This window comes from Polyodon spathula, chromosome 23 (genome assembly GCF_017654505.1).
Source record: "Polyodon spathula isolate WHYD16114869_AA chromosome 23, ASM1765450v1, whole genome shotgun sequence".
Classification (NCBI taxonomy): domain Eukaryota; kingdom Metazoa; phylum Chordata; class Actinopteri; order Acipenseriformes; family Polyodontidae; genus Polyodon; species Polyodon spathula.
In genome coordinates this window covers 6,579,632-6,595,196 of record NC_054556.1, presented here as the reverse complement: position 1 = coordinate 6,595,196, position 15,565 = coordinate 6,579,632, and the positions used below count along the sequence as shown (strand labels likewise).

At 37.1% G+C, this 15,565-nt stretch overlaps 1 protein-coding gene and 1 long non-coding RNA gene across 12 annotated transcripts in view; one reads left to right on the top strand and one right to left on the bottom strand.

Moving 5' to 3' along the window:
- The window catches only part of LOC121298349, a 77,161-nt gene that overhangs the window by 5,096 nt on the left and 56,500 nt on the right, over nt 1-15,565 (bottom strand). Inside the window, exon 2 of one of the 2 annotated variants that reach the window (XR_005947274.1) lies at nt 864-971. The exons of the other annotated variant lie outside the window; for it this stretch is intronic. This is a non-coding gene — a long non-coding RNA (uncharacterized LOC121298349). The remainder of the gene's footprint in view (nt 1-863; nt 972-15,565) is intronic. 2 annotated transcript variants of the gene reach the window in all.
- Nucleotides 1-15,565, top strand: part of LOC121298347 (membrane-associated guanylate kinase, WW and PDZ domain-containing protein 1-like) — a 135,438-nt gene that overhangs the window by 117,587 nt on the left and 2,286 nt on the right. For 7 of the 10 annotated variants that reach the window (XM_041225444.1, XM_041225450.1, XM_041225445.1 and 4 more), the window contains 10 exons: nt 579-610; nt 2,423-2,651; nt 5,128-5,219; nt 5,867-6,059; nt 6,903-7,202; nt 9,652-9,855; nt 10,862-10,955; nt 11,125-11,203; nt 11,745-11,888; nt 12,829-12,967. In XM_041225444.1, the coding sequence (XP_041081378.1) occupies nt 579-610; nt 2,423-2,651; nt 5,128-5,219; nt 5,867-6,059; nt 6,903-7,202; nt 9,652-9,855; nt 10,862-10,955; nt 11,125-11,203; nt 11,745-11,888; nt 12,829-12,967 (1,506 nt within the window). Of the gene's footprint in view, nt 1-578; nt 611-2,422; nt 2,652-5,127; nt 5,220-5,866; nt 6,060-6,902; nt 7,203-9,651; nt 9,856-10,861; nt 10,956-11,124; nt 11,204-11,744; nt 11,889-12,828; nt 12,968-14,457; nt 14,547-15,565 lie in introns of all 10 variants that reach the window. The other 3 variants (XM_041225452.1, XM_041225446.1, XM_041225449.1) reach the window with 3 other exon arrangements.

Sequence of the window (15,565 nt, the reverse complement as noted above, 5' to 3'; positions counted from 1 at the left end):
TAATAATAAAATAATAAACCTGCCCCATTATCTTTGGTTCAGTAATAACGTTCAGAATATTTTATCAAGCTCCTTCTTGACAGTTCTGTATTTGTGCATGGAATTATTAATTCAAGCAATTTGAATTTGATGAGAGAGAGAGAGAGAGATATCTGCTATTCAATATGTATGCCTTTACCAGCTGATAGGTGAAAATACATTTTGAAGATGGTTTCAATGAAAGAAAAAATGTCGTGTGCCTTTAATTTTATATCAAGTCACTTGGAATCCCTTTTACTGGGTAATAGTTGAGATTCTGCCCAAGTATTCAATTTCCCAGCCCGTTGAGGTCTGTGCATTTCTTTTGCCAGCCCTCCAGGGCTGCTGCAGCACAAGTCAGCGTAGCTAATGCAGATAGATCTCGTTCGACTATAATTCCTTATAAACAGACCGATAACTCAGGTGCTTGAGAGGAGGCTTCCACTGTTCCACAAACGGCTACATAGGAACCTTCCATTCTGGGATTTGTTTTTCTTGTGGGGAAGGTAACAATTTTACACTAATAATGAATGTTTTTCTCTTTTGATGCTGCTTTGCAGGACTGGTGGCTCAAAAGAAAGGTCCAATGCCGGTGAGTACAGATGTTTGTCATTCTTGTTTCTTCTGTCATTTTCCTTCTGTAATTTTTTTCTTTATGGATGATGTGTTGCAGTTGTTAAAGAAATAATACACATTTGTTAAGTTTTTTTTTGTTATATATATATAATATATATATATATATATATGTATATATATATATATATATATATATATATATATATATATATATATATACACACACACACACACACACATGCATCACTGTAAATATCAGCAATACCTACATCCACTACTGAATTTGGACCACCTGGCATACAAGGCAGGGTGCAAATTTCCAGTGGGAATAACCCACTTATTGCTGGCCAGTCTTGCAGTAATTATTTCAAAACAGCCTGCAATGTAAAAAAATAAATAAATAAAAAAATGTTACATTTCACAGAATAGAAAAATATGTATATTGTCATATTTTGCTACTTCCCCACTTGTAAGGTTAAAAGTTTAATAATTCATGTCAATGATTCAAAAACTGTTGCTTCAGAAAATCACCAGTATTTAATGTAACCCTGTCATAAAATAAGATATGTATTTGGGATTAAGCATTAAATGTATTTCTGTTTTTCTGTTGTCTTTGGAGAAATGATTGTGTGGAGGCTTTTTGAATGTGGACTGGTGCTTTCAATCACACCTGTACTTGGGTTATGAAAGGTGGACATTTTCCTTTCCCCACATTCCTAGAATGTTATTCTCAACCAGTGCTGTCTCATCAGTGTTCTGCTGATGTGTAGCTGCCTCCCTGTATGTCAGATAGTTGCCTCTGGCTGGGACTGTGATTTGTGTGATGGGGCTGTACTGCAGGTTGGGATGTGGAATCTGAGACTGAGCCAAACGGAGAATCTCCTGTTTTCACATCCCAAGTCTTGGTACAAGTTCTCTGCTCGACCACGAAGAAAGCGTGGAAATAACTATGGCAATGAATGCGATGACTTGAGGCGATGCTGATTAAAGTCACATGACTCTGGGCCTAGACCCAGTTGTCAGTTTGGATTAGGGCTGAGAGGAGAAGACCTGGTTTGTGCTCCCTCTCAGATTGTGGAAATGTCAGTCTCTTTGTGCTTCTGTGTCAGGTGTTGGTGAAACGCAGAGATGTGCTTCGAATATGTTCAGATATCCAGCGAATTTCATGGAGTCAATAAATGCTTTCAGCTTCATATGAAAAGAAATGATTGACACATACAGATGAGCCTCGCCTCTGTTGGTCTAATAAAAAAAGAAATTAAGCTCTGCATGCTATACACTGTGATATGTGGGGCGCGCACTTTAAATTATGCCTGGGAATAATGTTAATGGGTAAAGCTATTCTTTTTTTTTAATGAGAAAATTCAAGGTTAGCTCTGATTTGTATTCTTGTCACATGCATAGTTCCATTCTAGTACGGCTTTTATCTAAACATATACATCAAAAATATGTGTTTCCTAGGCAGACAATGCCATTAAATGTGTATAATGGTATTATAAATTTGAGTCTTTCTACATACTTTAATGACAAATGCTATTAATATATATAAAGTCAGCTTATTAATGCAATGAATGAGCTTTAAAATAATCAGCAAATGGGGATTTCTATTTTTTATGCATATTCTACCCAGGGTTATGTACGAATAACAGCTTCCAAATACAAATGAAATTCATTTTACAGATAATAAACTGAATTGGAAATTGTTTTAGGAATCAATTTACTTAAAACAGTCCATATGATACAGTTCGCTGGACTGTGTATGGGAACAACACCCACTTGAAGATCAATTATAACCTCTCTCTCTGTGTGTTTTGCCTTGATCCCGCAGCAACAGCTTGAGAGAAAAGACAGTCAGAACAGCTCCCAGCACAGCGTTTCCAGCCATCATAGTGCGCACAGAGACTCCCCAGCTCACAGCACCCCAGTGCTTCCTAGCTACCCCAACAACAGCAGCAGCAACGAGGCACCCGCATCAGACACGGGGGACGGCTCTGCACAGAAAAAGCCGGATCCCTTTAAAATCTGGGCACAGTCAAGGAGCATGTATGAAAGTAGGCGTAAGTATATTGAGATTCATAGAAGTAGAACTAGTGACAGTGTTGGTGTAGTAAGCTTCCATGTGCCCAATATTCTGACCATGTCCAGTATTTTATGTGAATAGGCTAGCTACAATATACACCCTTTCACAGTCCTTTCCACCAACAGTGTTTCACCTTACTGACATCCAATAATAAATTCTTAAGCTTCATCCCAATTTGTCATACAAACGTGCATTTACAGCACACAGTCTAAGACAACATTATTAGCATACATTTCCAAGCCACTCAATTGAAGTGAGTATTCTTCCAATGCTGGCAGGAAGGAACAGTGTTTTCAGGTCCAGTGCCAGTGAGTCGCCTCATTGGTAATACATCCTGCTACCTAGTACAGGCAAGGCATCTGAATAGCCACTATACTTAATTTTCTTCTGTTTGAATCTATTGTCAGCAGTATGTCCAGGCTTTACCAGCGGTGATTGTGGAATTCTATTCAAGCGCTGTAGTTGATTATTGTCTTCAAATTGTGTGTCCTGCTTTGAATATAGCTACTCTCTCCAAAGTCACCTTATGTCAGAACAGAAGCAAAAAACAGGTAGTCTTGAGGTGAAATGTTTTAAATTTTTGTAATTAAAGGATTTTGTAGAATTAGTCTCAGTACCGTGGTAACATGTTGACCGACCACTGGTGTTACATACAAATAATGTATTGGATATACATTCTACATCAGACAAATGTGAAATGTTGAAAATTGCTAAATTTAGTACTTGTGCAATACACTGTTAACATAGCCTAACTCATTCAGCAGGCTGTAATTAAAAAAAAAAAAAAAAAAGTGTTAATGGCAGATGGTGAAATGTGGTAGACACCGTTCTAGTTTATTTAGCAATATTGTCCGATTTGCCTCTTTAATACTGCTTATTTGCTAGCAGTCAGGGCTCAAGAATATGTTGTTTATCTGTTAGTAGCTTTCTTTTCATTATGTGGAGTGTAGGAATTGCCTTAGGCATTCTGCCTCTAATAATGTGATGAACCCAGCACATAGCAAAACACACATGCCTGAATGTTTGGACTAGTAATTTGTTTTGATGGTTTGCGGTTTAAAAGCCGTTATGCTTTAGTGTAGATACGTGTGGGTAATACACAGATTGGGTCACAAGATTAAATTTATTAATTTAAGATTAAATTAAGATGAAACTGTAGCAACCACAGCTGTGTGTCTGCTAACAATGGACTGGGTTTCAGCTTGAATGTGAAATGTTGTTTTTTTTTTTTGGTTGTTTTTTTTTTTTTTTTTTTTTAATATAAATTCGCCATGGAAGTGAGTAACTGGAGCATGTGAAATGTGCCATTTGGTGCCTCCAATGTGACTGCAGACTTGCCAAATGCTTAAGTGAGAAAGTGTACATGCTGGGCATCCCTGCAGCAGCCATTTTGTCCATCGCAGGAGAGCAGCATGCTTGACTGGTTTGTCCTGACAGTGCTGTGCAGTGTTTGGGCATTGCTTTCTAAGGATTTCATTAAAACTGGAAAGATAAAGCTAGATTACAGATTTTGAGATATTGTACAATGGTAACAGTCATCCCCAGTTTTTTTTTTTTTTTTTATCTCTTAATCTTCATCTGTGCTGTGTCAGGATCTTTAAATTTGCTGACTTGTACATGACAAATATTCCATGAACTGTAGCTACACTGAATCAGCTATGCTTTATTGGTGCGTCTTTTAAATGTTTAATGTTATTGGCACTAAGCCTCTTCAGTGATTCATTACTCTTGTCAAACTAAAATAGTGTGTGTAATAGTGAACAGTTTAGATCACTGAAAAGGTTGTGCACAGTTCCTAAATCAAAATGCAGCTAGATTTTATTAGAACTACTTTAGAAAAAAAAAGTATACAGACATTATTAGGTTTAGTTCTGTTACAGTTAACAGCTTTCCGCTTGAGGTTCACATTTTATTTTCTGTTTTTAAGCAGTCTTGCTATCTTATCAACACCTTACAGGTTAAGACTCCTTCAGCTGTAGAGAAGCTTAAGACTTTCATGTGTATGCACTCTGTAATTTCTCACTATACTATGAAGCTCCAGTAGGCTTCAACTGTATTTGAACCCCAAGTATTTTTCCTGAATCCCTTTGTGTTTATTCTGCATACCTATGCTGTACCATTCATTTACATCCATTTTAAAAGGCTGCCTGACTTATCTGCGTGGGCACTGCAGCTACATTTTACAATTCATGTCAACAACAAACAACCAAGAAAAGCTACTGCTGTGATCCACAATCGGTTGCTCATATTGCTACATAGCTGTTCCTATGGGGTGTAATTTACAGTGAAAAACATTAAATAGGGCAATTTAGACCTTTTCAGTTGTGAAACCTTTGATTACATTTTATCAATTGCTTTCCAAGGCTGTAAAATTGCTAGAGCTGTTCACTGTGACGTGACCTGTGCATTTTTTTTCCGATAACTATATAATGTGTTCGTTGTCTCCCCTTCAGAGCCTGATTATCAGGAGCAGGACATTTTCCTGTGGAGAAAAGACACAGGGTTTGGATTTCGAATTCTGGGAGGCAATGAACCAGGAGAGCCTGTAAGTAGTGGCTTTGTTGTTCTACTAATCCCTGTGTTATAGATATGCATTGGTTGTATGTATGTACAAACAGGTGTATTGTTGCATTTTCTCCTCAAAACAATACTATTCCAGTAATTCACAAGAACGTGCCATTATGGACGAGCTGCAAAATGTATTGCTGAATGGTAAATGTGCCTAAAATCTGTAGTTAAAAGTAAAAGAAGATATTGCTTTTGCATATTGTAATATGCAATGAGTTATTTAGATGAGTTATTCAAGAAAGTCGTGTGTTTTAATATAAAATGAGGACTGTGGAGAAAGAAAAAGATAATTCTATTCATAGGCACTCATAAATGTTCTAGACCATTATTTAAACAAAGATATCCTGGAAATAATATGCGTGAAGCATACAGTACTATATGCCTCCTTTTTATATGTACTTTAATTGCGCCACAATTTTTTGTTGTTTTGTTATCCCCTCCATATGAAAAAAGCAAGCAGAGACATCTCATGCGGAAACAGTGTTCATAGAGGCTATTTCATTATTCATCAGTGCTTTGCTATAGGGGTAATGGATATTCTTTTCCATCAGTGCACGCAATAGACAAACAGACACTGTAGGTCATGAGAAAGACATTGTATTTTATTTTTCTTCCTCTGTACAGATTTATATTGGTCATATAGTGAAATACGGTGCTTCAGATGAGGATGGGCGTCTCCGGTCAGGAGATGAGGTGATCTGTGTGGATGGAACCTCAGTCGTAGCCAAGTCCCACCAGCTGGTAGTGCAGCTGATGCAACAGGCTGCCAAGCAGGGGCATGTGAATCTTACTGTGAGGCGCAAAACAGGATATGCAGGCAAGTTGGGCAAGGGTTATGGCAGTGTGTTCCCTTGCCAATAAAAGTGTGCTGAAAATTCACAACTTTCTACTTTTTTGACATTTCTTTTTTGTCCACTTTTTGTGGCACAAAATAAGAACAGCTCCCTAAAGGGAAGTTATATCAGCCACAACAATTGAGACTCACTGTGGCATATCAAGAGGAAAAAAAAATGCCCCCAATCACAAATTAAAATGTTTGCGTAATTTTCCAAAATCATGGTCATGTAATATTTTGCATGAAATTGGGACAGCATAGGCATGTCATATTTGAATCCCTCTACAAGATTTTAGTATATTTTATGCGAAAGCCAACAGTAATACAGATTCATACTTTATAAACGTATAACACCTTATCAAAATGTAGCAGGCAACAAAAAATACACTGCGTTACAGTAGAGCAGTCCATGCTGAAAGGTGGTTCAAAATTCAGTTTAAAAAAGGCTGAATGCTCAGCCTCTGGATTTCTAAATAATTATTTATCAGCTACAGAATGAGTCATCAAAAGTTCAGGGATAGTGAAACCGCAGGACATGGAAAATTGCTCAGATGGGAATAGCCACAACATAATGTGTGCCTGCCCATTATTAGAGACTCAATTTGCAAGGTGTCACAATAAAGGGACTGCATTGTTCAGGTCAAATGTAATAAACCATTGCCCCAGAGGTTTTCTTGAAGCAATAGCAGCTTACAGTAACACACTGTTGCTAATCTCTTTAACCTTAGTGTGACAATTTAGCACTATACATAAGCTCACTGCGTCTGTAAGCTTTAATGCATTCTGTCCTGTTGAAATCACACTCTTTTCCTTATGGTACCGCAGCAGTAACAAAAGGTGAAAACGAGGTCCCGGCCTCCCCTGCCTCCTCCCATCACAGCAGTACCCAGGCGCCCTCCCTGACGGAAGAGAAGCGGACTCCGCAGGGAAGCCAGAACTCCCTGAACACTGTGAGCTCAGGGAGCGGCAGCACAAGTGGCATTGGCAGTGGGGGTGGGGGCGGCAGTGCTGTGGTCAGCACCGCGGTCCAGCCGTACGATGTTGAGATCCGCCGCGGAGAGAACGAAGGCTTTGGTTTTGTGATAGTTTCTTCAGTCAGCCGACCAGAGGCAGGAACAACTTTTGGTAAGTTTTTTTAAAGCATGCTGGTCATTCCAGTAGTCATGGATATTGCCTCACCAATTTTCCAGTATTTCCAAATTTACAATGAGGCTCCTTATTGAATATGCCTCCTCTTGTGTTTTGTTGTGAAAAAATAAAACTTCTTAATTGTTTGTAAGATCAAGTTATATTGTCTAAATGTAGTTTAATTGGGGGCTCCCGGTGGCTCTACCGACAAAGGCGCTCCACCGCTGGAGGTCACCGGTTCGAGTCCAGGCTATTCCACTGCCGACCGTGGACGGAAGTCCCCAGGGGGCGGTGCACAATTGGCTGAGTGTAGCCTGGGGAGGGAAGGGCTTAGGTCAGCCAGGGTGTCCTTGGCTCACCGTGCGCCATCAACCCCTGTAGAGTGGCCGGGCTCCTGCGGGCTTGCCAGCTGCCCAGAGCTGAATTGTCCTCCGATGCTGTATCTCTGGGTTGGTGGGCCTACAGAGTGAAAAGTAGAGGATGGCTGATGACACACATTTCGGAGGACAGCGTGTGCTGGTCTTCGCCACTCCCGAGTCAGCGCGGGGGTGGTAGCAGTGAGCTGAGCCTAAACTACAACTGGATATTTCAGATTGGAAGAAAAATGGGGTAAAATCTATTGACGACTACTAAATTTATAAAAAATATTAAAAAATAAATAAATAAATAGTTGAATTGATCCAAAGATCCTTTCAGGAAGATAAAGGTACAGGAGAGTTTGGATAGGGCATCGTGATATGGGCCTTGGGAGTATCCAGGCACATTAAATTTCCTCAGTTCCAGGACAGAGCTGGCTAGGGATCAGAGGCTACTTGTAACTGTTCTGTTGTGTCAGGTAATGTGAATATCAAAAGTATTCTGTTTCACTGAAATAAATTCATGTTTAACAAAGTAATATTTGTTGAATTTAAACTTAATTTGTAATGGTAAAACATGTTAAAAAAAAAAAAAAAAAAAAAAAAATCTTGTAAGGTGATGCAATAACTGTGAATGCCAGTTTAAATATGGAGCATGTAAAATATGACAACGTGTTCCAATACAGTATTCATAAGCATGTGCAGTGTAATAGATAGGACTATAATATTTTAACAGGCGGTTTTAGTTGCAGCGATGAGTAAACATTTACTGCAGACAGAAATGTTTATATAACTGTTCTTCAGAGAGGTACAATTCGACAAAGCATTTTAAGTAACATAATAGCATAGCACACATTATATATATATATATATATATATATATATATATATATATATATATATATATATATATATATATATATATACACACACACACACACACACACACACACACACACACACATTTAACTGCCCCATTATGATTTTTTTCTTGTGTAAACTTGCATGTTGAACAAGTACCCTTGATTATTGTCAATGCATTACAATACTCTCATGCAGTGTACATACTGTGCATACATGATATGGTTTTGAAAATATTCTTTATGTAAATATAATGCATTGTTTCTAAGTGATCACTTGATGCGTTCTGCAGCTTCCTAATGCCCTGCATGGAGTCTCTCTCTTAAGCTGTGCGGTGCTTGTTTATTCCCTGTTACTGAGTGGGAGCTCTGTGCCTTCCCTTTCACTGTCTTTGGTGATTACCTGTGAAGTGTTTAATGATCAGGAATTACTGCCCTATGTATCTTGGTGTGGTATGACTGAGGCTGTTGATTTAGCAAATCACATTGGGTCTAAAAAATGTGCCTTTCTGAAGCAAAAAGAAGAAAACATTGGCAAGAATTCCAACTTATTCATGCTTACTTTGTGCATTGATCGCTTGTGGTTTAAAAATGAGATGCAGAATATGACAAGCCAGACTGTTAGGCTTTTTCTTTTGTCAGCTCGTTTCTGATTAGAGCACTGCATCATTTTCAATGCTGGTTTCTTTATGCTACTGACAACAGTCTGTGCCATACTGTACATACAGCCAAAGTGCCTATCAAGACTCAATGTGACATTAATGTAATGAGTTGCATGCAGTAACAGGAGTTACTGTAACATGTAATATACTAACAGCGTCAAATAATTATGCCTTTTTATTATTAGTTATTGAGTTCAGCATATTCAGAATATTGAGTGCATAACAGTTTGAAGAATACTATCATAGCATAGTAAAGTAAATATTAAGCAGTATTTTAATTGTATCAATCCTCAACCTAGGATTTTTTAGTTTTTTACACTTAGAATAATATTCGAACATCATTTTGTGTTAGACAGTAACAGATCTACACCGTGCTTCTTTGCCAGTGTTTTCCTTGGGGTTTGGGACAATCCTGTATGAGATTTGCTTGGTGGCTCGGATAATTAACCCTTAACCTTCTGTTTTCCCTTTCCTCTCCTTTTTCTTTTTTTCCCTTTCCGATTGTTACCAAAATCAATCATTCAATTAAATTAATCAATGGCACAAACAAACCAAAATGATACAAAAGCGGGAAATGCATGTGTGGCCATGCCTCACAAAATAGGTCGGATAATTGAGGGGAGCCCCGCTGACCGCTGCGGCAAGCTGAAAGTGGGAGACAGAATCCTGGCTGTCAACAGCTGCTCCATCACCAATAAGTCGCACTCAGACATCGTCAACTTAATCAAAGAAGCTGGAAACACTGTCACGCTACGAATCATTCCAGGAGATGGTAAGTCAAATGGCACCAGAGTTACAGTAGTAAATGAAAGGTCTGGGAGACAGGTTCAGCTCACATTATGTCACAGTTTATAGTGTTAGAAGGATATAACATGACAACATTCTCTCCAATGTTATTGTCAGATTTTTGCAACCAGTGGTCCCCTGTATAGGCATGTTTTAGTAGCATTATTTATCATCATGTAATTTAAGTAATGTAGTTAACAGGTTCAGTTGTTATGATATTGGTCCCTACAAAGACTTAAAAGACAATTTTGATGAATTAAATAATGCTGACTTCTTCTAATGTAGAAATTTACCATAATAACCATAATAATTAGATACAGACTTTAATTACTAATTTAATAGTCATTTAAACCACACTGAATGAGGGGAAATTAACTGTATAGATGAACTAGAGGCCACATTCCTTGAACTGTTTCCTATAGCTGTTAAAGTTTTATTAACTTAAACAATAAAATATAATAAACAATGATACTCAAAGGGTGTCACATTAGAGCAGTGATTCCAAACTGTAGCATTCAAGGTCCATTCCAGTCACCGCCCTGAATTAGAAAGTTGATCCTTAGCAGATTCAATTAACTAATTTAGGCTTGGAATAAAGGCATGTACAGGAATATATCTGAAATGCCAGAACAAGGGACCACTGCTTGAGAGCAACACGCACATACATTTAACAGAAAATCAGTTCTGTTATTTTAGAGATCACAGGACTTTTCTGTCAGTTCTATGAACAGTGAGAAGCTTGCCATTTTGCTCCAGCCCGTGTTTCTATACAAAGAGTGGAGGATGTAATAAACTGCCACAGAAAATGTCAACTCTTGTTATCTAAACAGTTTCTTTGCAGACCTGTGAAGCTATGTGTTGAAATTGGTTTTAAGACTCTGCCTTGTCATGCAATCTAACAGCTTAATGAAATGGCCCAGTTTGAGGAGCGTTTGCAAGCTGAACATCTGTGACATAATACGCTAATCCTTTTATCTTTCATTTCCATCTAGAATCCTCTAATGCGTCCTTATTGACCAATGCAGAAAAGATTGCAACCATAACAACCACACATACCCCTCAGCAGCAGGCAACACCAGAGGCTAGGTAAGTAATATTTCAAATTTTGCACGTGCAAATATTGGATTGTTCTTAATGATCTAGTTTTTTAAGATGGCTCTTCTTTTGTATTAACAGCTGTGTCAGGGAACCTTTCCACTATTGTTTGCACTCACTTGTTTTTATTTATTTTTATTTATTTTTTAATTCTTTTTAGAAACAATGCAAAACCAAAACAGGATTCTCAGTATGAATTTAAAGCCCTACCACCAACAACACAACAACCTCAAGCTCAGGTAATTTTAGTTTATTCCACACCTGTTTCCACCATGTGCTTATTTCTGTGAGGTCAGTGCCTCTTACTCACAACCAACGAAGATGATATGAACAGTAAGGTTATGGTTCTCATGCTGAAAATACTGAATGCTGGAGCATGCACCGCTTTCATACTGGTGCAACAGGAAGAAAGAGAATCCACTGGCATCTACAACACAAAGCTTTGCTAGTTTTTCCAAAAGCAAGGTCTTAATCTTTCGATTCAAAGTCTAGGGCCTCGACAGACAGAAACCTTGCATTTTCAATTTTGTTACTTAATATTACTTGCTTGTCTGTAGCTATTGTTTTCTCCATCTTTTGGTAAAGTCTCTGGAATCCCTGTATTGTTTTTATTCGTCAGCTCATATTTGGTCTATAATGATTTTAAATATGTTAATAGAGTCATTAATTCTCTGCCTGTAGGTATTGCATCCTTGTGTATTCCTGGAGGATCATGAGTTAAAATATCTTTTTCTGTTTTTTTGGGGGTTTTTTTTTTTTTTTTTTCCGTTGGTTGTGAAGGATCCAGAGTTTTACACTGTCGATCTGGAAAGGGGAAATAAAGGGTTTGGATTCAGTCTGCGAGGAGGCCGGGAGTACAACATGGATCTCTATGTTCTTCGGTTAGCTGAAGATGGCGCTGCTGTGCGCTGTGGGAAAATTAGGGTAAGAACCACCACCTCTCTGCTTTCTACAGGCAACGCGCTCGCTCATGCTTGACATCTTGTCAAAACAGAATTAAAATAAGTGCCATACCAGATGCCTGGCATCTAATATTAGTTGCAAGCTAAGTGCTTTAAATGGGTAAATGGATTAGAAATGCCTTTCCCTGAATTATTGTAAAAAGCCAAGTTTGGCATATTTTCATTTATTTCCATTAAATCTTGTGTGTGTACTGTTGAATTGTTTTCTGTGCTCAAAGTGCATTGTCTATTTCAGTATTTGTTCTATACAGAATGAAGGAACCATTTATACTAAGAAATGTTCTGCAATTTTCTCGTTGATTTTAGTTTGAATTTTTTAGCTACATTAAAGACAATAGAAACGTAAGTCCTACAAATACATTACAGTACAGTGTTAATTTGATTCAGTGTCAGTCTATTGTTGAAAATATGCTAATGTATTTGAGGGAAACACTCAAATATTTCACACTATGGAAAATGCAGCTTTTTATTTGTCCTTTTGCAAGTACATTTACTAGATCAATTATTGATCTGCATAGTACATTAACTAACTTCAGTATGCCTATACCTTTTAAATGTCTTCTTCTTCACTACATTTTTGAGGTTCATTGCTGTTAGATTTCTTAATTGGATTGTTTTGAAATCGTCTGATATAAATGACAGATGTCAGCCTCCAGTTTGGTATCCTTCATGAATAAAAATGACTTTGATTTGAACTGGAAAGAAGTGTTCCTTACCACAAATCTGTGCAGTTCAGATTTGCATGCATATTTATCGTTTGGCCATTAGATGTGCCTTGCAAAAATCCTGTTTAAAGCAAAATGAAAATAAAATCTAACTTGAAAGCCTGTATACTAAATATCTGACATTTTACCTTTGCAAAAAAACAAAACCCTCTGTTGTTTTTTGTCTTTGCGGGTCAGGTTGGTGATGAGATTCTGGAGATCAACGGAGAAAGCACAAAAACCATGAAGCATGCTCGTGCAATAGAACTCATTAAAAATGGGGGCCGCAGAGTCCACATGCTTCTGAAACGTGGAGATGGTTCTGTCCCAGAATATGGTGGGTCAATCTGTGAAAACATTCCTTTCCCCACTGCCATCACACCGTGAAATAATGGGTGTCTGGATGTAGATCGTGAATTCTCTTTCTGCATACCAAGTCTTGTGGCTCCTCTTTGGGCTCTGCTTAGTACCGATTCTTTCACATGTCTTGTCTTATGCTTCCTTGGGATGGGGTATAGTATAAGGGAGATCGATAGACGAATTGGCAATCTCCTCATTTTAAACATGCTTTAGGCATTTGCAGTATTTGTTAGTGCCATATTCCAACTGTAAGAAGTTCAAAAATATACTTGGAACATGTTCTGTAAATTTCAGTTCATATTTTTTTTTTCTACTCAGATGTAAAATACATCTTCAAGATTGTAAAAATATTTGTTGCATTTTCACTTGACTGTGTACACTTGAAAATGCTTTTATGTAGTTCATTAATATACTGAACGTAGTTGGTTTATATATATATATATATATATATATATATATATATATATATATATATATATATATATATATATATATATATATATATATATATACGTAAATTACCGCTTTAAACTACTGCATTTAGAAACCCTTAAAATGTGTCAATGTAAAGAATTAAATACCCTTATACTCCTGTGCCCTTTCAATGGAAAATCACAATACTGTATTTCTGTCTTTCTGCAATAAGACATCTTCTCGACCCATGGAAAGATTTTGCCACCTACTATAATCATTTTATTTAGAACTGCAAAACTTGGAAGTTCAACTAACCCAAATACAACTCCAGCCATTAGTTGTTGTTCAATATTTGTTTTTGGTACTATTATTATAATGTTTGTATGAAGAATGTTAGCACACTGAGGCATTCCAGGCTTGGTTCTTGGATTATTTATTTATTTATTTTAGTTATTAATACCTCTTTCATGATCGCTCTGCTTATCTCCATTTAAAATATTTTATATTGGGTCATTTAAAAAAAAAAAAAAAAAAAAAAGTGTATCTAGATACTTTTAAGTCATTGCTGTTTTAATGCATTCACATTGTGTTTTAACTGGTATTTGGGATTAGTTTGAAGTGTCCATTTACTGTAAGGTTGTCAGTGTGATGTGAAATGTTTGTTTTTCATCATATAACTTCTTTTGGGAGGTTGTATGTTTTTATAACATGTTGTACCTTTTTCATACAATAGTCTGTGGTTTAAATGTAGATTGTTTATACAGTTTTGTGTGTGCATCCTCTGTCTCATTTTTTGTTGACTGCGGGAGATTGCCTTCACTTGTCGTGGTGTTCGTTGAGCTCTGTGATGACTCTGTTACTGCTGATTCTTCAGACGATTGGGTGTTGTCTGGGCAATCTTACTCTTTTAAAAATAAACATTTTTATCCATGATTTAAAAAAAAAATCTTCTTGCTATTTGGAGGATCTAAACCTTCTGCTTTTCTCTTCCTTTTTCTGTTTTTTTCTCTCTCTCTACTTTCTTTGATGCTGGGTTCTTCCATCTTCCTTCAGCGATGATTCCTCCCCATCTCGCTGCATGTATGAGAAATGACAAGCTTGGGGAACCTTGTTTCTACCTTATGGGCCATAATCAAACTACGGTTTGTAGATGAAATCAGTACCCTCTAGGTATCTCTGTGGTGTGGCCTGATTCACCCATCACCTGTGCTGTGCTTCGTGCCTTTGAATCCATTCATCACGTACACACACCAGCGTGTACCTGCAGCCTGGGCGCTGTCTGGTGAATAGATTCATGCGTTACTCCTTGCATTTCATTTGTGGGAATGGCTACACTGTTTACATGCAAAGTTGTTTTCCTTTTGTTCCTTTGATCTTTCTTACACAATTCTCATTAATATTTCTACACTCCCTTTGTTTTTCTTCTGTTCTTTTCCTATTTCAGCTTAAACATCCCTACTCCCCCTTTCAACAAATGGAGGAAAACCAGCTTCAGCAAAAGAAAATAAATTCAGTGCAGATGACAAAAACCACAACTCTATGAAATGCGTTATTATTTTCATTAACATTCATCCCACAGCCATTCAGGGGTGTTGCATGTCACAATTGGAAAGTCAGTAGAATACATATTTATCTAGAAAATATATAAGCATTGCATTACTATTGGAGTCTAATACTGTCTGATTTAAAAAAAAAAAAAAAAAAAAAAAAAAAAAAAAAAAATGCTAGTGGCTTTGATTCACGTACAGCAGAGTTATTTAAAAAAACAGAGCCCAATACATTTCTCAAAAGATGACTCAATTGGAATATGTAGAAATAATCATTTAATTAAGCTTTTTTTTTTTAAATGGTACCATTACTCAACATTTCAGTGCAGTTGTAATATGACGAAATTAGTGAATCAAAACTATGTAATTAAGTATTAAAATATGTTTTGCATTACACGTTGTACCAGATACACAATCAGTTTAATATACTCGCATTGCATTATCACACTGTTCTTACAAAAAGTCGACCAGCTTATAATACTTTTAATAGTAAAGAGATTTATTGGTTTACTTTATAGTTTGTACTTGACCCTTTTGAAAACTGTACACAACATTTCTGATACCAACTCATATTAAAAAATGAGCAACGCTATTAAAAGCAGTTAAATATACAG